General features: G+C 39.8%; 1 protein-coding gene and 1 long non-coding RNA gene across 5 annotated transcripts in view; one reads left to right on the top strand and one right to left on the bottom strand.

Moving 5' to 3' along the window:
- COX16 (cytochrome c oxidase assembly factor COX16) overlaps window positions 1-24162 on the top strand; it is a 53435-nt gene extending 29273 nt beyond the window's left edge. The window contains exons 4-5 of one of the 2 annotated variants that reach the window (XM_045396633.3): window positions 3241-3293; window positions 22188-24162. In XM_045396633.3, the coding sequence (XP_045252568.1) occupies window positions 3241-3249 (9 nt within the window). In that variant the 3' untranslated portion in view covers window positions 3250-3293; window positions 22188-24162. Of the gene's footprint in view, window positions 1-3240; window positions 3600-22187 lie in introns of those variants that run through there. The other variant, XM_045396631.2, reaches the window with a different exon arrangement.
- On the bottom strand, window positions 1720-22603 carry LOC102115172 (uncharacterized). Of its 3 annotated transcripts, none has more exons than XR_006699601.3 (6): window positions 22161-22603; window positions 20046-20135; window positions 7650-7771; window positions 6191-6245; window positions 5296-5725; window positions 1720-4156 (listed from the first exon to the last, which is right to left on the bottom strand). It is a non-coding gene; the product is annotated as an uncharacterized lncRNA (long non-coding RNA). The 3 variants fall into 3 exon arrangements; XR_012415909.1 differs by having other exon boundaries at window positions 1720-2371; XR_012415910.1 differs by lacking the exon at window positions 1720-4156 and adding an exon at window positions 4678-4856.
- Window positions 24163-24960: the final 798 nt, after the last annotated feature.

Genomic DNA, 24960 nt, shown 5'->3' with positions numbered 1-24960 from the left:
ATGGCACATGTATACCTATGTAACAAACCTGCACATTCTGCAGAACTTAAAGTGTATATATGTATACTTTAAGAGTATATATACTCATATATATGAGTAATTATATATTACTCTTAAAACTGTATCAAATAAGAAATAAAGACAAAATTACAACAAATATTGAAGAGTCTTTAGGATATGTTGCAAATATGAATACATATGCCACTAATCATCTCCACGTGAGCAGTTCCTCTCCAGTAAATTTACATTGCAGTAAAAAGTGATGTTTTACAGTTCTCACATATTTTTTCATCATGTTTACTGCAATACCATAAACCTTGAATAACACCATGGGACCCATGCAGAGTGCCGCTAATGATGCTCAAAGTGCCCCAAGAAGCAGGTAAAAGTCATGACATTATAATAAAAAGCTGAAATGCTTGATATGTACCATAGATTGAGGTCTGCAGCTGCAGTTGCCCACAATTTCAAGATACATGACTCCAGCATAAGGGCCTTTGTAAAAAGAAAAGAAAAGAAAAAGAAAAAAAGAAAAGAAAATTTGTGAAGTCATCACTGCAGCTATGCCAGCAGATGTGAAAACCTTACACTTTTTGCAAACTGTCTTTTTATCTCATTTTGAAAATGCAGCTTTTATGTGGGTGCTGGGTTGCTATAAGAAAGGTATACCTATAGACTCATATGAGTCAAGAGAAAGTGAAGTCATTATATGACAAAGCAAAAGGAAGGTGAAGAATCTAAAGCTGAAGAATTTAATGCCTGCAAAGGATAGTTTGATAATTTCATAAAGATGTTTGGCTTTAAAAAAAAAAAAAAGAAAAGAAAAAACAGTCACTCCCAGCCTGGCCAATATGGTGAAACCCTGTCTCTACCAAAAATACAAAAATTAGCTGGACGTGGTGGTGGGCACCTGTAGTCCCAGCTACTCGGGAGGCTGAGGCAGAAGAATTGCTTGAACCCAGGTAGCAGACGTTGCAGTGAGCTGAGATCGTGCCACTGCACTCCAGCCTGGGCAACAGAGCGAGACTCCATCTCAAAAAGACAAACAAACAAAAAAAAAACAAAAAAAAAAACACTCACTTATAAGTGTGGAAGTACACTGGGAGTTTCCTTATTTGCCACTTGACTGTCCTAATCATACTACAGCAAAGAGGTAGAGATATGAGAAATAGTGCTCCAACCCTACTGGTCAGTTTCATAAGAGGCATCAGCTTAGAACTGGGTGTTTCATGGAGTATAAAGGGTAGAACTGAGTGTTGGCATATCATTTGATTCAATGGGGCCTAAAAAGCAGGGCAGTTGGGAAACTGGGAGTTTATATAGACGTAGTCAAATTGTCGCCTTCGTCTGGACTTCATTTTCTCTTAACTGTACAATAGAAGGTGGGGTAGTAAACACCTATAGGAGTGGCATTAGGATATGGTAAGACTGTAAGCACAAGGGCAGGGAATGTTTCTTTGAAATGTTCTGCCTCATTTCTCCTCCTCTCCTCTCTCTCTACCACAACAGCAAAGCTGAGCTGGCCTGATGTGGAAGGTATTTTTATTGGGCTTTCCAAGATTCTGGTAATGTATTAACCTTTCAGTGTAAGATGTGGATTTCTTTTGCCTTTGAAAGTCCATGAGAACATTTAAATTTACAATGCAGTTAATTGGTTGTTTTCTACCACTGTCTTTGAGTTGCCCACCCTAAAAAAATTTACTCCAACACAAAGTATTAGTAATAAATGTAACATTTACTAATAATTTCATAGGGAAGAGAGGAGATGGTTTATACTGTACCACACAAGAAGTAACTCAAGAAATCCCCCTATTGGCTGGATGTGGTGGCTCACACCTCTAATCTAGCACTTTGGGAGGCTGAAGCGGGTGAATGACTTGAGGTCAGGAGTTCAAGACCAGCCTGGCCAACACAGTGAAATCCCATCTCTACTAAAAATACAAATTAGCGCTCACGCCTATAATCCCAACACTTTGGGAGGCCAAGGCGGGCAGATCGCCTGTGGTCAGAAGTTCGAGACCAACCTGGCTAACGTGGTGAAACCCTGTCTCTACTAAAAGTGTAAAAATTAGCTGGGCGTGGTGGTAGGTGGGTGCCTGTAATCCCAGCTACTTGGGAGGCTAAGGCAGGAGGATCGCTTGAACCTGGGAGGTGGAGGTTGCAGTCAGCCAAGATGACACCATTTCACTCCAGCTTGGGCAACAAGAGCAAGACTTTGTCTCAGAAAACAAAACAAAACAAAACCATAGTCAGGTTTGGTGGTGGGTACCGCAGAGGCTGAGGCAGGAGAATCGCTTGGACCTGGGAGGCGGAGGCTATGGTGAGCCAAGATTGCCCCACTGCACTCCAGCCTGGGTGACACAGCAAGACTCTGTCTCAAAAAAAAAAAAAAAAAGAAAACATTCTTATCAAAATGTCACACCTAAAATAATATTTTAATAACATTACTCAGTAGCCCATTCAATTAGTAGCAATAAATTCTGTGTGGGTGGAAGGAGCTATCTAAATAATATTTTTATACATCTCTTTTTTGCCAACAGTGAAGTTCAGTGGAAAACCATGCAAACTGGTAGCCCTGAATTGGACTCTGGACTTTGTCACTTACACACTGTGTAATCTTACACAAATTACATAACCTCTTTGAGTTCCAGTTGCCTCATCTGCAAACTGCAGTTTTGTGACTGTGTCAACAGTTGTGTGACTGAGTGAGGTATGCGTGGAACTCACTGAAGAGACAGGAAAGAAAAGATCGTTAATAAAGGAGTAGTTATTGATCAGTACAAGGAAAATAGTCTGCTTATAGAGGATAGATTGTTCTACAAGCATTGCTTCATATAATACAATTTTTTTAAAAAATTTTCTGGTGTTCTGCCTTTTGAAACTTAAGCAATGTTTAGCCTACTGTAATCATTACTAGAATAATAGAAGGAGAGTGGACAAAAGGTTTCTGAAATAGGACTTTCAGTTGGATGACATTTGTATGCATTCCTTTTGTGAGAGTGGAGACCAGATTTTGAGGATGGACTTTGGTCTATGATACTCCCAACGGAAATGATCCTGGTCTGGGCAAGCCTTCAGGAGTCACTGTTCACTCCACAAGACGGTGCACAAAGACCACACAATACAGAGTTTTGAAGCCAGAACTCTTAGATGATGTCCAACTTTCGCTAGGGCCTTGTCCTCCGCAGGGAGTCCCATAATCAAGAATCCTGATTTGCTCTCTCTGCATTTTCCCTTTAGATGCTGTGAGGCCAGAAGATTCCTGGCTGGATGAATTGGCTACTCCAGCTACTGTATCCTCTTTGTGCAGAGCTGCCTCCCTCAGGGGTGTCTGATGCCTGTGGTCCAGCAGAGCCTCACAAACCCTGGACCCCAAAGGAACTGCTCAGGAACCCTGAGGAACTGCTAACCACCTGTGTCTGAGCTGGGCTCTTCTGTCTTCTTTCAGCTATTTCCTCCTGCCTTCATCCTTTTTGCTCAGTTTTCTCCGATTCCTTCTCAGCTCCCTTTTCCTTACCCAGGTATATCAACCACAAGAAACCAGGGCTCCCCTGCATCAGATGTCTCTAGGCAGTAATAATAAAATCCTCCTGCTGGTCCCTTGGACTGCCTCCTTCACAGACATACTGATACAAAACACACACACACACACACACACACCAGCTACAAATCCTCCTGCTGGTCCCATGGACTGCCTCCTTCACAGAAATACTGACACAAAGACACAAACGTATACACACACGCACACACACATACACGTGCGTGCTAATCCCTCCACGGTGGCCGGTGCGTGGGAAGGGGCCACCTGGGACAGCAGCCCTGGGAGGCAGCTGTGAGGCCTGACCTCAGCATAAGTCTCAAGTCTGTGCCACACCTGAAGGGGGCATATTTACTCCCATGACCGAGGATACAATGTCAAATAGCATTGCCCCAGACCTGGGCAGTCTCTTTGGGGCCAAAGTTCTCCTCAGGTGCTGGGAAAACAAGGTAAGAAACTCCAAAGCCAACGCTGGCCACTGTGTGTGAGAAGATGCCCAGCTTCCAGAAATCCTAGCACTCTGCTGGCAAAGGCCCCGCAGTAGGATTCTTCCAGGCTTGTTTGATGATTTTCATGGCAGGGAGTCTAGGCGAGCAGACTAATTCAATTGTTGTATAACTGTTTAAACACACAGAAAAAAGAATCTTGACAAAACCCTCTTAGTTGGACTTCACAACACTGTGAAGCACAAACTGCCCCAAGGGCAGCGTTGTCTGCCCCACCTGCTAGATTCCCCTTCCCATCTCATCAAGGCGGGGCAAAAACCACTACAGTTGTCACCTCTCTTCTCTCCCTTTGGTATGCTGTATTAATTGCTTTTAACGGGAGCTTTCTCTGAAGTTCGGATATGTGAAGGTCCAAGAGGCCTGTACTATACCATTCCTTGAGCTCAGGACACAGTTCCTGATGTGGCTCAGAAAATATACTAGACCCTCAGTTTGCTAGGAAAAAAAATCTAGGTTATCAATTTCCCCCAGATAATAATCTCAGTTTTTCCTACAACAGATACAGGGCCTATTTTTATTAAAGAATGAGAATTACAAAATGGGAAATTGAGAAAGAAACTTAGAGATCACCCATCCTAGACCAAGGGTCTCACTTTACAGAAGGCAAAGATGAGGCCAGAAAAGAGAGGTGACTTGCCTGAGGTCACACAGCTGGTTGGTGGAAGATTCTGGGCTGAAATCCAGTTACCCTGATTACCAGGTGAAGACAGTCCCATTCACCTCAGTTTAAAGCGTTGTGTAGAAGCCAGTTAATTTTTTTCCAATAAAGTCTGCATGTCTCTATTTGTGAATGTGGGTGAGAATACGAGGCCCTAGAAGAGGTACAATATCTCTGGAATTTACCAATGCTTGGCAGGTGGCAGGTACATGCTAAGAAAATATTTATTGAATGAATGGATGGGACCTGTGGGAACGCAGAGAAAGGGAGTGGATATATGCCTAATATTACCCATGATTCAAGACTCAACAAAAGCAGACAAATCAGGGACATACAGATATCAGGAGTATGTTTTTCCACTGGGTATGAAGCCTGAGTGAGAGAAGGGAGTATCTATTTATAAGTGATGTCTGAAAGCATCAGGTGTGCTGAGTCCAGTCTGTGATCCCAGGATTGGACTTAACTTCCTTGGGCTCCATTTCCTAATCTTCCTTAACATTAAGTAACTAGAGTGTATCTCCCAGATTGTCCCAGATCTATGTCAGGCCACAGGCCTCAAGGAGGGAATGGATTTCATAGGAAAGTCATCTTACCTTGCGATGGTGTGCTCTTTGGGTGGTAGGTCCCCGTAGTGGATAGAAGGCCAGCATTTCCACCTCTTAGCCTCTAACACATCTACTCCCAATCCCAAGCTTCATTTCTCCCTTTCCTTTGTTCACAAGAGTTCATTCTCTGGACTGATAACTTGGAAGAGAGATGCAGGATTCAGGTTTGAATTGCTTGTATCTCATGAAACAATCTTGGTATAACAAGTGAACTATTTAAATTCTTAGCACCTATCTGGCCATTTATTTCATTTCATATACCAGTCCATATCCGGTAACAAAGTATTGAAATCCTGTAAATGAGTCTCTGGTCTCACATTTTGTCTGATCTTTCATGTTTAGGATGGTTTATTCCTAGACGCGTAGGTCCTGAGTTATGAGGAAAGCTCATTTTCAGCAGGTTGTGAAGTCTCATATCCTATGAAGAGAAAATAGGGGGAGCAAGGGAGAAAAACAACATCAGACTAAAGAACAATCCTGAGAAATCAATATAGGCCACATTACTATGAAGTCCACATATCAGTAGGCAGGTATGAAAGTGGCTTAGGTATGTAAACAGGTTGCTGTTATTTTCTTCTGAAATTTAGTTGTCTAGCTTCAGTTCACAGGGCTTTACAAAAGCACAACTTAGTTTTTGGTGGTTCCAAATTAGGAAAAATGGGGGAAAAAAAGAAGGAAAAAGATTGAAAACATTATTTTGCAGGCTTATAGCCAAGAAAAATTAGAATTCAGTCCAAACTGTAGAAAATAATAAAAACTGAAAAAACATTAGGCAAGACTAGAACCTAAAAACAGGTGGTGTATTCGTCAATTTTCATGCTGCTGATAAAAACATACCCAAGACTGGGTAATTTATAAAGAAAAAGAGGTTTAATGAACTCACAGTTTCACATGGCTGGGGAAGCCTCACAATCACGGCAGAAGGCAAAAGGCATGTCCTACATGGCAGCAGACAAGAGAAAATGAGAACCAAACAAAAGGGGTTTCCTCTTATAAAACTATCATGTGACTTATTCACTACCACGAGAACAGTATGGGGGAAACTGCCCCCCCCACCATGATTCAATTATCTCCCACCAGGTCCCTCCCACAACATGTGGGAATTATGGGAGCTACAATTCAAAATGAGATTTGGATGGGGACACAGCCAAACCATACTAAGTGTACTATAGGTTTTGAAACATACTTTTTCTCTCCAGTTTTCCTTTTTGTTGAATGGAGTCTTGCTCTATCGTCCAGGCTGAAGTACAGTGGCACAATCTCGGCTCACTGCAAGCTCCGCCTCCTGGGTTCATGCCATTCTCCTGCCTCAGCCTCCCGAGTAGCTGGGACTACAGGCACCCGCCACCACGCCCAGCTAATTTTTTGTATTTTTTTTAGTAGAGATGGGGTTTCACTGTGTTAGCCAAGATGGTCTTGATCTCCTGACCTCATGATCCACCTGTCTCAGGCTCCCAAAGTGCTAGGATTATAGGCGTGAGCCACCGCGCCTGGCCTAGTTTTCCATTTTTACAAAAGACAAATCATGGTAGGACTGATTTGCTTTATTATACTTGGATTGATTTTTTGTATATAGTGTAGCAAGAATAATTATTATTTTTTACATAGGCTTTTAAATTGGATTTCATGGAATTTTGTTCCATAGAAGGAATCTCACATAAGAATTTTTTAAAGCTGAGCCACGCCATGGATTTGGACCATTAAATACCTATGAGTTGGGTGAATTCTCTCCTCTTCAGGTTCCAAGATAAACTTGGGGCTCCTGAGCCTGTCAGAAAGTGACATTCTTTACTTACCACAGGTCAGGAACCCTATACAGGGACTGTGCAGACAAAGGTATGAAGCCAGTTTTTCCAAGGGGCTTATATTGGCTCCATAAGTCAAGTTTGATTCCTTAAAGGAAAGCACACCATTCCAGTCAAAGCCTTGGTAAAATAACCAGTTTCTCCAATTGTGTCCTGTTACAAATGAAAACAGATTCTTATTGTACTTATGCAAATAACTATTATCATAATTAAGAATACTCACACACTGGGTACGGTGGCTCATGCCTGTAATCCCAGCACTTTGGGAGGCTGAGGCAGGTGGATCACAAGGTCAGGAGTTTGAGACCAGCCTGGCCAATATGGTGAAACCCCATCTCTACCAAAAAATATAAAAATTAGCCAGGCATGGTGGTGGGTGCCTGTAGTCCCAGCTATTCGGGAGGCGGAGGCAGGAGAATTGCTTGAATCTGAGAGGTGAAGGTTGCTGTGAGCTGAGATCGTGTCATTGCACTCCAGCCCGAGCAACAGAGTGAGACTTTGTCTCAAAAAAAAAAAGAAAAAAAAAAGAATACTTACAAATCATTTCCAAATTATGTAGAAATCAGGTAAAGAGAAACAAAATGCTCCAAATTTTGTTCAAAGGAATATACTTTACTCAATTGTTAAAAGTTGTAAATAGCTTAAAAGTCTTCTTGACTCTGAAAAACAAAACAAAGGATCAGCAACGTTTTAAGCAAAAAGTTAAAAAGATTACTTTAGACTTCTATTAGTTTAGTCCATGCAGTTAATTCCTATTCTGCTTGATATTCAGGAGCATTTCAGCTCTCCATGAGCCCTGAAAGTTTTCCCTCTATTCTGATGTCACAATCTCCAAAGTTATCAGAAACCTGCATTCAAGAGTACCTTACAGTTTTATAGCTGATTATAAAACCACCTTCTAAAGAGGACCAAAACAAGACAACAAGGGCAGCCATAGTCAAAGACACAATTGACAAGGAAATTTGTTACCTCTGTGTCACACAATAATTTAACATAATTATAGTTATTACAGATAACATACACTGAGTCATATCAGAATAACAGGAGTTTCCCATAATTTTGGAACACATACCAGTAACATATTTATTCAAATACAGCCCAAAGAAAAACCAAACACCATTTCATATTTGACAATGATTCCTGTGTAATTTCTATATCAAATAAGCCAAACATATCATTTTTTGACTTTAGGGATCCTATTAATAATATCTTAAAGGATTAATTAGGTCAGAAAAGACATAATTTATAATTTGATTTTGGAAAGTTTGTCAAATATCAAAGGTTTAAAATACTTGATACCAGGCCAGGCATGGTGGCTCATTCCTGTAATCCCAGCACTTGGGGTGGCCAAGGTGGGTGGGTCTCCTGAGGTCAGGAGTTTGAGACCAGCCTAGCCAACATGGTGAAACCCCATCTCCACTAAAAATACAAAAATTAGCTGAGTGTGTTGGTGCACACCTGTAGTCCCAGCTACTTGGGAGGCTGAGGCAAGAGAATCACTTGAACCCAGGAGGCAGAGGTTGCAGTGAGCCGAGATCGTGCCATTGCACTCCAGCCTGGGTAACACAGCAAGACTCCATTTTAAAAAGTAATAATAATAAAAACAAATAAATAAAACATTTGATATCACAAAATGAGATTACAGGCCATTGTAAAGTAAGTCATTCATTTAACCAAATTGATAGGGATTTCAAAAAAAGAGAAAACCTTCATTCTTTGAGAGAGAAGACTTAATTTTCCAAACAGTAAGCCCAAATAAAAACAGCATGAAGTCAATTAAATTTGTTTTTCAAATTTTACCCATATGCTAGTCTTGCATCACTGTGACTTTGACATTAATGGTTAATTTGTAGAGAAACTGAACTAACTTTATCTCTTAAAATCAGCCCTCACAATCTCACATGCCCAACTCTTCCACGATAGTCCCTGGGCCTTGTGGAGCTGAATGGCTTTAATTTCTGGCCCTGTGTCTCAGCAATGAAGTTTATTTTGATTGGCATCTTCTATGGGGCCTGAAGATGAGGCTTTAATTGCTGTCAATGTTTAAGATTTAGCAAGGGATGGCCAAATATGAACAGCTCCAGTCTATAGCACTTAGGGTGAGTGACGCAGAAGAAGGGTGATTTCTGCATTTCCAACTGAGGTACTGGGTTCATCTCACTGGGACTTGTTAGACAGTGGGTGTAGCCCACATGAGTGTGAGTCAAAGCAGGTTGGAGCATCACCTCTCCTGGGAAGTGCAAGGGGTTGGGGAATTCCCTTTCCTAGCCAAGGGAAGCCATGACAGGTGGTACCTGGAAAATCGGGACACTCCCACCCTAATACTATGCTTTTCCAATGGTTTTAGCAAGTGGCACACTAGGAGATTATATCCCATGCCTGGCTTGGAGGGTCCCATGCCCACAGAGGCTTGCTCACTGCTAGCACAGCAGTCCGAGATTGGACTGCAAGGCAACAGTGAGGCTGGGGGAGGGGTGTCTGCCATTGCTGAGGCTGGACTAGGTAAACAAAGTGGCTGGGAAGCTCAAACTGGGTGGAGCCCACTGCAGCTCAAGGAGGCCTGCCTGCCTCTGTAGACTCCACCTTTGGGGACAGGACACAGCTGAAAAAAAGGCAGCAGAAACTTCTGCAGATTTAAATGTCCCTGTCTGACAGCTTTGAAGAGAGTAGTGGTTCTCCCAGTGTGGAGTTTCAGATCTGAGAACAGAAAGACTGCCTCCTCAAGTGGGTCCCTGACCCCCAAGTAGCCTAACTGGGAGACACCTCCCAGTAGAGGCCGACTGACACCTCATACAGCCAGGTGCCCCTCTGAGATGAAGCTTCCAGAGGAAGGATCAGGCAACAACATTTGCTGTTCTGCAATATTTGCTGTTCTGCAGCCTCTGCTGGTGATACCCAGGCAAATAGGGTCTGGACTGGACCTCCAGCAAACTCCAACAGATCTGCAACTGAGGGTCCTGACTGGTAGAAGGAAAACTAACAAACACAAAGGAATAGGATCAACATCAACAAAAAGGACATCCACACCAAAACCGCATCTATAGGTCACCATCATCAAAGAACAAAGATAGATAAAACCACAAAGATGGGGAGAAACCAGAGCAGAAAAGCTGAAAATTCTGAAAATCAGAGTGCCTGTTCTCCTCCAAAGGAGCGTAGCTCCTCACCAGCAATGGAACAAAGCTGGGTGGAAAATGACTTTGATGAGTTGACAGAAGTAGGCTTCAAAAGATTAGTAATAACAAAGGAGAATGTTTAAACCTATTGCAAAGAAGATAAACACCTTGAAAAAAGATTAGATGATTGGCTAACTAGAATAAACAGTGTAGCGAAGACCTTAAATGACCTGATGGAGCTGAAAACCATGGCACGAGAACATGACACATGCACAAGCTTCAGCAGCTGATTTGATCAAGTGGAAGAAAGGGTATCAGTGATTGAAGATCAAATGAATGAAATGAAGTGAGGAGAGAAGTTTAGAGAACAAAGAGTTAAAAGAAATGAACAAAGCCTCCAAGAAATATGAGACTATGTGAAAAGACCAATCTACATCTGATTGGTGTACCTGAAAGTGACGGGGAGAATGGAACCAAGTTGGAAAACACTCTTCAGGAATTTATCCAGAAGAACTTACTCAACCTAGCAAGGCAGGACAACATTCAAATTCAGGAAATACAGAGAACGCCACAGAGATACTCCTCGAGAAGAGCAACCCCAAGACACATAATCGTCAGATTCACCAAGGTTGAAATGAAGGAAAAAATGTTAAGAGCAGCCAGAGAGAAAGGTTGGGTTACCCACAAAGGGAAGCCCCATCAGACTAACAGCGGGTATTTCAGCAGAAACTATACATAAAGCCAGAAGAGAGTGGGGACCAATATTCAACATTCTTAAAGAAAAGAATTTTCAACCCAGAATTGCATATCCAGCCAAACTAAGCTTTATAAGTGAAGGAGAAACAAAATCCTTTACAGACAAGCAAATGCTGAGAGATTTTGTCACCACCAGGCCTGCCTTACAAGAGCTACTAAAGGAAGCACTAAACATGGAAAGGAACAACCGGTACCAGCCACTGCAAAAACATGCCAAATTGTAAAGACCATTGATGCTAGGAAGAAACTGCATCAACTAATGAGCAAAGTAACCAGCTAACATCATAATGACAAGATCAAATTCATACATAAAAATATTAACCTTAAATGTAAATGGGCTAAATGCCCCAATTAAAAGACACAGACTGGCAAATTGGATAGAGTCAAGACCCATCAGTGTGCTGTATTCAGGAGACCCATGTCATGTGCAGAGACACACATAGGCTCAAAACAAAGGGATGGAGGAAGATCTACCAAGCAAATGGAAAACAAAAGGAAAGCAGGGGTGCAATCCTAGTCTCTAATAAAAGAGACTTGAAACCAACAAACATCAGAAGAGACAAAGAAGGCCATTACATAATGGTAAAGGGATCAATTCAACAAGAAGAGCTAACTATCCTAAATACATATACACCCAATACAGGAGCACCCAGCTTCATAAAGCAAGTCCTTAGAGACCTACAAAGAAACTTAGACTCCCACACAATAAGGGAGACTTTAACACCCCACTGTCAACATTAGACAGATCAACAAGACAGAAAGTTAACAAGGATATCTAGGACTTGAACTCAGCTCTGCACCAAGCAGACCTAATAGACTTCTACAGAACTCTCCACCCCAAATCAGCAGAATATACATTCTTTTCAGCACCACATCGCACTTATTCCAAAATTGACCACGTAGTTGGAGGTAAAGCACTCCTCAACAAATGCAAAAGAATGGAAATTATAACAAACTGTCTCTCAGACCACAGTGCAATCAAATTAGAACTCAGGATTAAGAAACTCACTCAAAACCACACGACTACATGGAAACTGAACAACCTGCTCCTAAATGACTACTGGGTATATAATAAAATGAAGGCAGAAATAAAGATGTTCTTTGAAACAAATGAGAAGAAAGACACAACATACCAGAATCTCTGGGACACATTTAAAGCAGTGTGTAGAGGGAAATTTATAGCACTAAATGCCCACAAGAGAAAGCAGGAAAGATCTAAAATCAAGATTTCAATATCACAATTAAAAGAACTAGAGAGGCAAGAGCAAACACATTCCAAAGCTAGCAGAAAGCAAGAAATAAGTAAGATCAAAGCAGAATAGAAGGAGATAGAGACACAAAAAACCCTTCAAAAAAATTCATGAATCCGGGAGCTGGCTTTTTGAAAAGATCGACAAAATTGATACACTGCTAGCAAGACTAATAAAGAAGAAAAAACAGAAGAATCCAATAAACGCAATAAAAAATGATAAAGGGGATATCACCACAAATCCTACAGAAATAAAAACTACCATCAGAGGATACTATAAACACCTCTATGCAAATAAACTAGAAAATCTAGAAGAAATGGATAAATTCCTGGACACATATACTCTCCCAAGACTAAACCAGGAAGAAGTTGAATCCCTGAAAAGACCAATAACAGGCTCTGAAATTGAGGCAATAATTAATAGCCTACCAACCAAAAGAAGTCCAGAACCAGATGGATTCACATCTGAATTCTACCAGAGGTACAAAGAGAAGTTGGTACCATTCCTTCTGGAACTATACCAATCAATACAAAACGAGGGAATTCTCCCTAACTCATTTTACGAGGCCAGCATCATCCTGATACCAAAGCCTGGCTGAGACACAACAAAAAAAGAGAATTTTAGACCAATATCCCTGATGAACATCGATGCAAAAATCCTCAATAAAATACTGGCAAATCAAATCCAGCAGCACATCAAAAAGCTTATCCACCATGATCAAGTGGGCTCCATCCCTGGGATGCAAGGCTGCTTCAACATATGCAAATAAATAAACATAATCCATCATATAAACAGAACCAAAGACATAAACCACATGATTATCTCAATAGATGCAGAAAAGGCCTTTGACAAAATTCAACAGACCTTCATGCTAAAAATTCTCAATAAATTAGGTATTGATGGGATGGATGTATCTCAAAATAATAAGGGCTATTTATGACAAGCACACAGCCAATATCATACCGAATGGGCAAAAACTGGAAGCATTCCCTTTGAAAACTGGCACAAGACAGGGATGCCCTCTCTCACCACTCCTATTCAACATAGTGTTGGAAGTTCTGGCCAGGGCAATCAGGTAGGAGAAAGAAATAAAGGGTATTCGATTAGGAAACGAGGAAACCAAATTGTCCCTAATTGCAGTTGACATAATTGTATATTTAGAAAACCCCATCATCTCAGCAAAAATCTCCTTAAGCTGATAAGCAACTTCAGCAAAGTCTCAGGACACAAAACCAATGTGCAAAAATCATAAGCATTCCTATACACCAATAACAGACAAACAGAGAGCCAAATCATGAGTGAACTCCCATTCACAACTATTTCAAAAAAAATAAAATACCTAGGAATCCAACTTACAAGGGATGTGAAGGACCTCTTCAAGGAGAATTACAAACCACTGCTCAACAAAATAAAAGAGGACACAAATGGAAGAACATTCCATGCTCATGGAAAGGAAGGATCAATATAATGAAAATGGCCATACTGCCCAAGATAATTTAAAGATTCAATGCCATCCCCATCAAGCTACTAATGAGTTTCTTCACAGAATTGGAAAAAACTACTTTAAAGTTCATATGGAATCAAAAAAGAGCCCGCATTGCCAAGACAATCCTAAGCCAAAAGAACAAAGCTGGAGGCATCACGCTACCTGACATCAAACTATACTACAAGGCTACAGTAACCAAAACAGAATGGTACTGGTACCAAAACAGAGATGTAGACCAATGGAACAGAACAGAGCCCTCAGAAATAATACCACACATCTACAACCATCTGATCTTTGACAAACCTCACAAAAACAAGAAATGGGGAAAGGATTCCCTATTTAATAAATGCTACTGGGAAAACTGGCTAGCCATATGTAGAAAGCTGAACCTGGATCCCTTCCTTACAGCTTATACAAAAATTAATTCAAGATGGATTAAAGACTTAATGTTAGACCTAAAACCATAAAAACCCTAGAAGGAAGCCTAGGCAATACCATTCAGGACATAGGCATGGGCAAGGACTTCATGACTAAAACACCAAAAGCAATGGCAACAAAAGCCAAAATTCAGAAATGGGATCTAATTAAACTAAAGAGCTTCTGCACAGCAAAAGAAACTACCATCCAAGTGAACAGGCAACCTACAGAATGGGAGAAAATTTTTGCAATCTACCCATCTGACAAAGGGCTAATATCCAGAATCTACAAAGAACTTAAACAAATTTACAAGAAAAATCAAACAACCCTATCAAAAAGTGGGCAAAGGATATGAACAGACACTTCTCAAAAGAAGACATTTATGCAGCCAACAGAGACATGAAAATATGCTAATCATCACTGGCCATCAGATAAATGCCAATCAAAACCACAATGAGATACCATCTCACACCAGTTAGAATGGTGATCATTAAAAAGTCAGGAAACAACAGGTGCTGGAGAGGATGTGGAGAAATAGGAACACTTTTACATTGTTGGTGGGACTGTAAACTAGTTCAACCATTGTGGAAGACACTGTGGCAATTCCTCAAGGATCTAGAACTAGAAATACCATTTGACCCAGCCATCCCATTACTGGGTATATACCCAAACGATTATAAATCATGCTGCTATAAAGACACATGCACACATATGTTTATTGCGGCACTATTCACAATAGCAAAGACTTGGAACCAACTCAAATGTCCATCAGTGATAGACTGGATTAAGAAAATGTGGCACATATACACCATGGAATACTATGCAGCCATAAAAAAAGGATGAGTTTATGTCCTTTGTAGGGACATGGATGAAGCTGGAAACCATCATTTAGAGCAAACTATCGCAATGACAGAAAACCAAACACTGCATGTTCTCACTCATAGGTGGGAATTGAACAATGAGAACATTTGGACACAGGGTGGGGAACATCACACACCGGTGCCTGACATGGGGTGGGGTGAGGGGGGAAGGATAGCATTAGGGGAAATACCTAAGGTAAATGACGAGTTAATGGGTGCAGCACACCAACATGGCACATGTATATATATGTAACAAACCTGCACATTGTGTACATGTACCCTAGAACTTAAAGTATAATTTTAGAAAAAGGCAAAAAATAAATAAATTTAGTAAGACTTGGTGTCCTTTTTAGACCCAAGCGTCAAAGCCTTGTAACTTAATGTCACAAGTACTTTAAAATCACATACAGAAGGATACATGGATGTAATAACCTCAATTTTAAAAAAATTTAATCTGGTTTTTTCCTAAACAAACCAAAACTGTAATAATAATGATATAGGAATTATTTTAATAAGATGTAAAATCTGTTAGGCCAGTTACCAAAAGGCAAAAGAAAAAACCTTCTGCAATGTACCAAATATCATTTTGTAAGAAAACATTTCCTTTACATCTTTAAGAAAGTATTGTTAGCATCAGGCCACAACAAACAGAACTTGAAGAAAAAAAATATGAGCTGAAAATGAGTTCAAGGAGAGTGTTATTATTTCATGCCTTTTAAAAGGGGAGAGAAAACCAAAAACAGTGAGATGCAGTAAATTGTTGAACTTTGGGTTAAAAAATTAAAATCTCTTATAATTTATTAAGAGTGAATCAATCCCTTTAGAAAATTTTATTGTTCTAATCAATTTTTTAGTGTACAAGTTTTTTTTTACATCAAGCCCAATCTTTAGAAAGACCATTATAATTGCCCTTTACTTATAGGTAACTTGATCATATAAAAGTTTTTTTTTTTTTAAATAAAACCTTTTATTGTGACTTACACAGACCATTAGTGACATGTTTGGACTTTCTGGTTTGTCCTGAACATTCCTCTTTCTTAAACAACCAGCCATTTTATTCTAGGTCTAAATTTACCATACAAGATTCTGTAACTGCCCAAGGGGTCCACTTTATCTGCTGCCTAGACAGAGTCAATTTATCAAGACAGGGCAATTGCAATAAAGAGTAATTCATGCAGAGCTGGCTGTGCAGGAGACCAGAATTTTATTATTACTTAAATCAGTCTCCCTGAAAACTCTGGTATTGGTGTTTTTAAAGATAATTTGGTGGGGTGGGGTGTCGGGAGCAGTGAATTGGGAGTGCTGATTGTTTGGCTTGGGTATGAAATCGTAGGGAGTCCAGGCGGTTCTTATCTGCTGAGTCAGTTCCTGGGTGGGAGCCACAGAACTGGTTGGCATGTCCAGGTGGGGCCATCTGTTTGTTAAAAATGCAAAACCCTGAAAAGACATCTCAAAAGGATGATCTTAGGTTCACAATAGTTACATTACCTTCAGAGTAACTGGGGAAGTTGCAAATCTTATGACCTGTGGAGTAATGGCAGGTAATATTTAGAATTCCAGCCCCTCTCATCTTGACTTGGCAGCTGGTGGCCTTTCATTTGTTTTACAAGAACAGTTTAGCCTTTTAGGGAGGACTATTATATAAACTATACACTAAATCCCTTCCCAAAGCTAGTTTGGCCTATGCCCAGGAATAAACAAGGACAGTTTAGAGGTTAGAAGCAAGATGGGATCAGTTAGGTCTGATATCTTTCACTGTCATAATTTTCTCAGTTATGATTTTTACAAAGGTGGCTTCAATCCTTTCTCATGTAAAATTATTTCTCTTTAAGCTTTCTTACAAAAAAAATACCTCTTTATCTCTATACCTTTCTTTACATTTCTCCTATTTCCTGGTTCCTTTACCTTGTTTTATACATAACTTTTAAATAAGCTTTTAATTAGACAAAAATTGTTCACCTTTTTAAAAAGGACACTTTTTTTTAGAAAGAACGTTTTCCTACAATATATTTTTATTGGAAAATACCCAAATAATGAAATATCTATCATTTAATTTAATTTTAGATTCTAAATCATGACATTTGTCTACAAGTATTTATCTCATTATATTTACCTAATTATTTAATTTTATTCATTTACCTAGATTATTTATGAAAACTATGATACTCATCATTTAAAGTTATGAAACTTGCCATTACAAAATTCTAACTGAGGCAGTGAAAAATATATGAACTAACTGACTCTATCTTGCTTCTAACCTCCAAGCTGGTCCTTATTCATTCCTGGACTTTGGGAGGAACTTAGTTTATAGTTTAGCTTTGAAACAATGGTGGTAACAGTCCTTTCCCAAAACAAATCTCCTTACTGCCTGTGGACTATACTGCCTATAGCCACAAGATTAGAAGTTAATATTAGTTTTACTAAATAATTCAAGATATAGTTATTTTCATTAAGTCAATATCAATGTCTTATTTATTAAAGATCACACAAGCAAAGATTAATCTGTATTAGGCTAGGTTTATAGTTTTGTAACCCCTGTGCCAAATTCTGACACCTTATAGTATTTGGCAGGGATAAGTATGAAACTGCTTGATTAATAAATGCAAATAAAAATGTATGCTGATAATTCTTAAGACATTCCTAATACTACTTTACCAATAATTTTAAAGCTAACTTATTTATTAATGATTTTATTTAAATCACATAAACTTGAAAAAGCATTTGACTAGTCTTTCCTTTTTCTGATAAAGTATTTAAGTGCTTTTATTTTTATTTAACCAATTAATTAGAGCTCTCATATATTTTCAGTTGTGAAATATTGTGTACACAACACATAAATACATAGATGTATTAGGCATGCTGATAGAAGTACATCTTATAGATTAATAAAGACCTTTTTCCCTCCATCTTAGACTTTCAGATTCTTGATAACCTGTTTCACAACTCAAGGCAGTTGTCAGATAAAAAGTCTTAAATTTGCATATTAAAGGAAACAACTCAGGTGAAAATCAAATAGCAAAATTTACATCATAAGGTACAGAGAGAAAAATTCTGGTGGTGCTAGAGGGAGATTAAAGATGAATGCCAAATCAAACATAAAATTATAGAAATCTATAATAGGATTGTATAAGGAGACCAATTTTATTTAGATAGGAACTATCTATTTTTTAACCAGATCTCTGAGCTCTGGGCAGAGGAATTATTTTGAGGTTAGACCATGTGATGCTTTTACAGCACACTTAAAAAAGTTTTTTTAACAAAGACATTTCAAAGTGTCTAAATTAGACCCTTCCTTAAAAACCCCAGAGTAGCCTCTGTTGCAATAGCTATTAATGAAGAAAACAAAATTCATTCAACTGAGAGGAAAAAAACTTTTGCTCAAAAATAAGACAGGGTCTTAGGAGGACAAAAAAAAAAAAAAACCCATGAAGGCCTTTTAAATACAAACACACACACACACACACACACACACACACTAGCTTTTAATTAAGATGACTTGTAACCATTGAGCTCCTTTAAAAAAATCTTTTAAAATTTCATTACTATATTCCAGCTAGGACAAACTGCTGCTATTTCAGCAGTACCAAGTACCAAACCAGAAAGGGTTTGATTTAGGAACCAAACCCAGGCTATCGTGGTGGAAAAAAAGAGAAGGCAGAACCTTAGCTATCAAACTGCAGTATGGGGTAATATCCATTTCAGTTTGTCCTGGCTAGCAAAAAGGTGGCCTCATTATGTAAATAAAGCCTCTTTAGTAGTCAAAATAAAAAACCTTTCCTCTTTTTGTTTTCCTCGGTTGGCCATTTTTCTCCTCCACCATACCACCTTTTTGTGTGTGTATGGGAATTTAGCCACTTCAGAGGCCTTCTTCCCTATAATTTGGAATCTCCTTTGGATTTGACAAAGTCAGATAGAGTTGATCAAACCCAATGGGAAAAAAGACCAAAACAACAAAAAAACAGTTAAGCAAAACAAACAATGGTACAACTTAGAAGATCACTGAGTGCTCTAATGGTAAGGAGAAATTGAGACTAGCTGGTTGTTAGTCTTAAATTTAACCAAGACAAACCCTAATTCAGGTACTTACCTAGGGATGGGTCTCAGGCTGTAGACTGCTCTCTACCATCCTAGAAGCAGGGAAAAAACCTCATCTTCCCTGTCAGAAGGGAGCTCAAAGTCCATAAAGGAATTATCTGCCTTCCATCATCATGGAAACAGGAAATCTTGCCTTCCTTGTTGGAAGCAAGTAAAACTCCAAAAAAAGAGGAGTTGTATTAGTGATTTGGGGACCCAAGATTTATTTTCCTTTCACATGCTTTATTGGCAATAAAATCATTACAGATTCTGGACTGAATAAAATATTAGGACAACATTAGTCTGGCAGATCAGGAGGTTTCTATCACGGACAAATTCCAGCACAGAAGAGATGGCAAGGATTAATTAATGTGACAGCTATTAACTGAGCGATTACAATGAGCCAAGCAACAGTCTCTCATTTGGAATACAGCAATATTAAGAACAGAAAAAGATCCCTGACTTCATGGGCCTTATATTCTCATAGACAGATATAGACATTAAGCAATAAATATGTAAGTAAGTAAATTCTATGGTATATTAGAAAGTGATAAGTGTTACAACAAAAACTAAAGAAAGATGATGAAATATGAGAGTTTGTAGGGGGAGGGAACGCAGGTTACAATTTTAAATAGGGTGCTCAGGGTAGGCCTCATTGAGAGGGTGGTATTTTAGCAAGCACCTGAAGAAAGTAAGCGAGGTAGCCATGTACAAAGCTGGGGCAAGTGGGCTCCAGGCAGAGGAAACAATCAGTGCAAAGGGCCTGAAATGGGAGTGTAACTGAAGGAACGTACCAGGCAAGTAGGACTGAAAGCAAATGAGTCAGGGAGAGAGATGAAGTGAGGTAGAGGGAGGAGGGGGGCACAGATGATAGGTTTTGTTGGCCATTTTAAGTCTTTTGACTTTTCTCTGAAGGGAATGGTGAGCTATTTACTGGGGAGTTTTGAGCAGAAGAATGATATAATCTGACTTACATCATACAAGTATCTCTTCGGCTCTGCCAAGTTGAGGCATGCATTTGACTTGAACCAAAGCTCCCCTTCAGATGATCTTACATTTCACATCTAGAAAAGGAAATGAACAAATGAAATATGGAGATGTGTCACAAGCAGCAAAAGAAGGAAAGTTTAAAACCAGCTAGGGGCTGCTCTGCCTATGGAGTAACCATTCTTTATTCCTTTACTTTTCTAACAAATTTGCTTTCACTAAAAACAAACAAACAAACAAACAAACGGCTAGCGAGTCAGCTATGGAGAGGTTTGTTTTGAACAATCCCATGCAGAAATTCCAGAAATGTTTCCCAACGTGTAATAAGCTTTTGTGCAGTGATTGTCCATTTTTGTGCCCTAGAAAGTGTACCTACTTCAAGAGAGCCACTCCAAGGATGTTAAACAGGCCCCACTTGGCAGAGTATAGGCTCCTCTAGTGGGCAACACAGAGCCAGAGGCCTTAACACCTCAGTTCACCTTTTTTTTTTTGGCTAATTCCAGCTGCTTTTTTTCCTAAACAGGAAAGAAACTACTTTCCAACAAGCAAAATATACCTCAAAACTCATTCACAGTACCAACTTGATCAAGGCACTGGCACAGAACACTTTTATTAAAATAATCTATATCATCATTCACTCAAAGGACATTTATCAAACACTTGCCATGTGCTAGGGACTTTTCTAGATGCTGGGGATTCAAAGAGGAAGATTCCTTCCTGTCTTCATATTGCTTATACTTTAGTCAAAGCACCAATTTATACATTAAAAGTGTTTATAGACTATAAGTGCTTTTCTAGATATAGGAGTCAAAGGCTCTGAGGAGAGAGTAATTTACATTGTCTGAAGAATGGGGAAAAACGTCATGAACCGGATTTCACTACAGCTGCATTTTGAAGTTGTGGAAATTTTCGTATACTCAGGAAATGTTGTCTTCTCTAGGATGGAATATGAAGTTAATGGGGGAACAGTGGCAGAAAGGCAGATCAACGTCATATAACAAAGGGTCTTAAATTCCTTGCTAAGAAAATTAGAGTGAACACTTTCAGGCAAAAGCAGAAGAATCCCATAATTATTTATATTTCTTAGGTAACTTTCAGCAGTGTCAAAGGTAGACTTGAGAATCACAATGAAGTTTCTTTCTTTTTTCTCTGTTTTGACCCTGTAAATCATGGGCATAGAGATTAGGAGTCTCTCCTCTGGAGACTCAATGGGGGGATACCCTAATAGGTGGAAAGACAAGGGATTAAAATAGATATCTTTCAGTGGCAATAGAGGAGCTGGGACAGATGAAAAGATTTCAGGGATACAGTGTGTGGAAATATGTCACTTGCACTCTATATGATTGTCACCCCAAATCATAGGTGAGGCTCTGACTCCCCCTGGAAAATGGCATGTGTCTGGGCTGTTTCCTAACCTAACACTGTAGACACACGTTCATTCGGATGCCCATTAGATTACTAGATTCTTTAAGGCAGAGCTCATACCTTTTCATCTCAGTATTCCTAAAGCCTTCTAACGATAGGGCACAAGGTGGGCTGTATGTTCGTTGAATGAGTGGAAAATAGGCATTCCTAGACGAAGATGACAAGCTGTCTCTAAGTGTAAGCATTCATTGTTGTTGTTTTGTTTTTTTCTTTCTTTCTTTTTTTTTTTTTTTTTTTTCCGAGGTGGAGTCTCGCTCTGTCGCCCAGGTTGGACTGCAGTGGCCTGACCTCAACTCACTGCAACCTCCGCCTCCTGAGGCTGTGCCTCAGCCTCCCAAAGGGCTGAGATTACAGGCGTGCACCACCACACCCGGCTAATTTTTGTATTTTTAGTAGAGACGGAGTTTCGCCATGTTGCCAGTCTGGTCTCGAACTCCTGACCTCAGGTAATCCACCCACCTAGGTCTCCCAGAGTGTTAGGACTTCAGACGTGAACCACAGTGCCCGGGTTTAGTGTAAGCATTTGCATTAATGGTTCAATGATAGCAAGACAGTATGTTTTTTGATCAGGGTTCAACCTAACCTTTCCTTGCATTTTTATAAACAGCTTTTATTAATTTGCCAAACTTCCCATCTGACAAATAGCCATAGAGGCTAGAGTACTAACTTCAAAGTACCTTTTTTCCTTAGCTGATTTTATCGAGTGGTTCTGTGCCATGGAGTGTTCTGAGACGACGTTAGAAAAGGAGAAGGACCGGTTTCCATATCAATTGGATGGTGACAGGGAACCTGATTCAAGTCCCTAAATCTCAACTACACGCGGGCGTTCCGGAATGAAAACGCTGACGTTCCAATTTCCGGCTGGACCCGCAATATGTTACCGTGGATCGATTGCTTTTGCCTGGCAGATACTCCTCAGGAGAGGCCCGGTCACCCATTGGCCCAGGAAGGTGGCGGGTCCGTGACGTCCTCATCTTGGCAGGTGCTTGGGCCGCTGAGATTCCGGAGGCCGCGCTGGGTCTGCCTGGCAGGTGTCCAGTCAGCCAGAGATGTAATCACTTTTGCACCCCAGGCAGTGCGCTAGACCACGATCCTGTGCTACGGAGGCGCATGATGATGTGGAGTTGAAGAGGCGGCAGCCAGGAGGCTTGTTGAAGTGTGGGGCGGGGATTTGGAAGTGATGGGGCCACCTGCTGGGCAGTCTGGAGATTGCAGGGAATCTCTTCCAAGTGAGACCAGGACAGGGACCCTGCCTCGAGGGACGCAGAGTTTTTAGACAGTTCTTTTTATTGTCAAGGGTGAGAGACTGGCAGGAGACAACAACATTAACTGACCTCGGGTCAGATTTTAACCTCAGTCTTGATGATTACAAAACCTGCATTTTTCTTATTACAGTAGGACGCTTCCCAGGATCACTGGGACTAAATGTGGTTCTTTAACTGTACCATTTTGGGCATCTTCCACGGGTCAGTTTCCTGGTCTGTGAAATGGGTGTATTCGTACTTCACATCGTTGTAGAGATGTATAAAGTGCTTAGCCAAATGTCTGCCAAATGGTGGGGGCTCCCAAAGTGATAGCTGTGTTGTCATTTGTTTCTACAACTCTTTTGTACGTACCTTTAGTATATTACTGTTGGCATGATCTTAGATGTTTCTTGTATAATTGTGTCCCCTTCTACCCTGAAAGCCCTGAGGTAAGCGACCTTGTCCCATTGTTAAAGGGAATGTAGGTTGACTTAGGTATAACAATGGAAAGATTAAACCTTGGAATTTGTCAAACCCAAGTTGAAATACAAACAATTCCTTTTATGTGCTTTTTTTTCCCCCAAATGTGCAAGTTGTTTGCTTTTGCAACCCTCAGTCTTGTCCATTTGGATAAAGCTTTGAAACAGGAGCTAGGCCTTCCAGTGTGAGTTAAGTCCAGTTGTACTTACAAGGCCACTTCATTTACACACAACGTAAGTATTACTTTTGGAAGGGTTATGAGTCTTATCTTGGTAGCCTGCCAAATATGCTAATTAACTTGTTGGCACAAATGGAGCCAGAAAGACCGAAAACATTAGATTCAATGCTCTTTATTCCAACAAAACTATTTCCTAGAATGAACTCAGGTAATAGGTCTTTTCCCATATAGGAATCTTGTGTAAAAACAGCATATTATCACATAAATGCCATAATTACTATAACATCTTCAAGGTGGATTATTTTCTTTAGTAAATATTAGTAATCTTTGTGCAACAACATACTGAAGAAGACTTTAAAGTACCAGATATAAATGCCCATCAATGGAAGACTGGATAAAGAAAATGTGGTACATATACACCATGGAATACTATGCAGCCATAAAAAAAGAATGAGATCATGTCCTTTGCAGGAAAATGGAGCGGAGGCCATTATCCTCAGCAAACTGACACAGGAAAACCAGTACCACCTGTTCTCACTTGTAAGTGGGAGCTAAATGATGAGAACACCTGAACACGAAGGGAACAACAGACACTGGGGCCTACCTGAGAGTGGAGGGTGGGAGGAGGGAGAGGATCAGAAAAAATACTGTAGGGTACTAGGCGTAGTACCCGGATGATGAAACAGTCTGTGCAACAAACCCCCGTGACACAAGTTTACCTATTTAACAAACCTGTACATGTACCCCTGAACCTAAAATAAAAGTATTTTAAAAATAGAGCACCAGGTATATGCTAACAATCTCCTTTTCTTCTCAATAAACCTTTTGAAAAATACTGAATTTTCTGCTTCAGCTTCTTCCCTACCTATTCCCAAAATTCCTCTATCACCAGTGATCCACTATTTTCACATCTAATACTTTCTCATCTTTGTCTACCCTGACTGTTTTGCAGTATATGTTCCTTATGCACATTCTGCTTTTTAAAAACTACTGTGTTACATAAAACCGTTATGCTTAGCCTTCTCGTAGCACGGTGCTGGGTTCCCAGATGGAGCTTCTCTGGGAGGTAAAATCTGGAGACTTAGTTCCACGTGAACAGGTGAAAGGTTTTTTTTAAAAAAATTTTTATTGTATTTTATTTTATATTTTTACCTAGCCTCAGAAGTAATCAGGTTCATGTCTCTTGCACTCTGGTAGTTACAAACAACCACTAAGGCCAGCTAAGCCCAGGTTCAAGGGTAGGGTAATTGAGATTCCACCTCTTGGTGGCAGAATAGCAAGGTTACATAGCATTAAAAAATGTAGAATGGAAGCTATCTCTGGAAAATACTATCTGCCATACACACACACACATACACATGTATGTACATTTATGTATATATATTTGTGTGTGTATTTACATACAGATAGTTTTTCTTTCTAAAGAACAACAATGTTAGTAAGTTAGTCTGAACTTTATATCTCTGCTGTTTTGTAGGAATCAAAGTTTTGCCTTTATCAGTGCTACTTCCTTTTCTCCCCATTATTTTTTGTGGTAGCCCACATAGCTACTATATACAAAAACATGAAGTAACC

Source organism: Macaca fascicularis, chromosome 7, assembly GCF_037993035.2.
Source record: "Macaca fascicularis isolate 582-1 chromosome 7, T2T-MFA8v1.1".
NCBI lineage: Eukaryota > Metazoa > Chordata > Mammalia > Primates > Cercopithecidae > Macaca > Macaca fascicularis.
The sequence above is the reverse complement of the archived record's forward strand: the minus strand, read 5'-3'. Positions and strand labels throughout refer to the sequence as shown.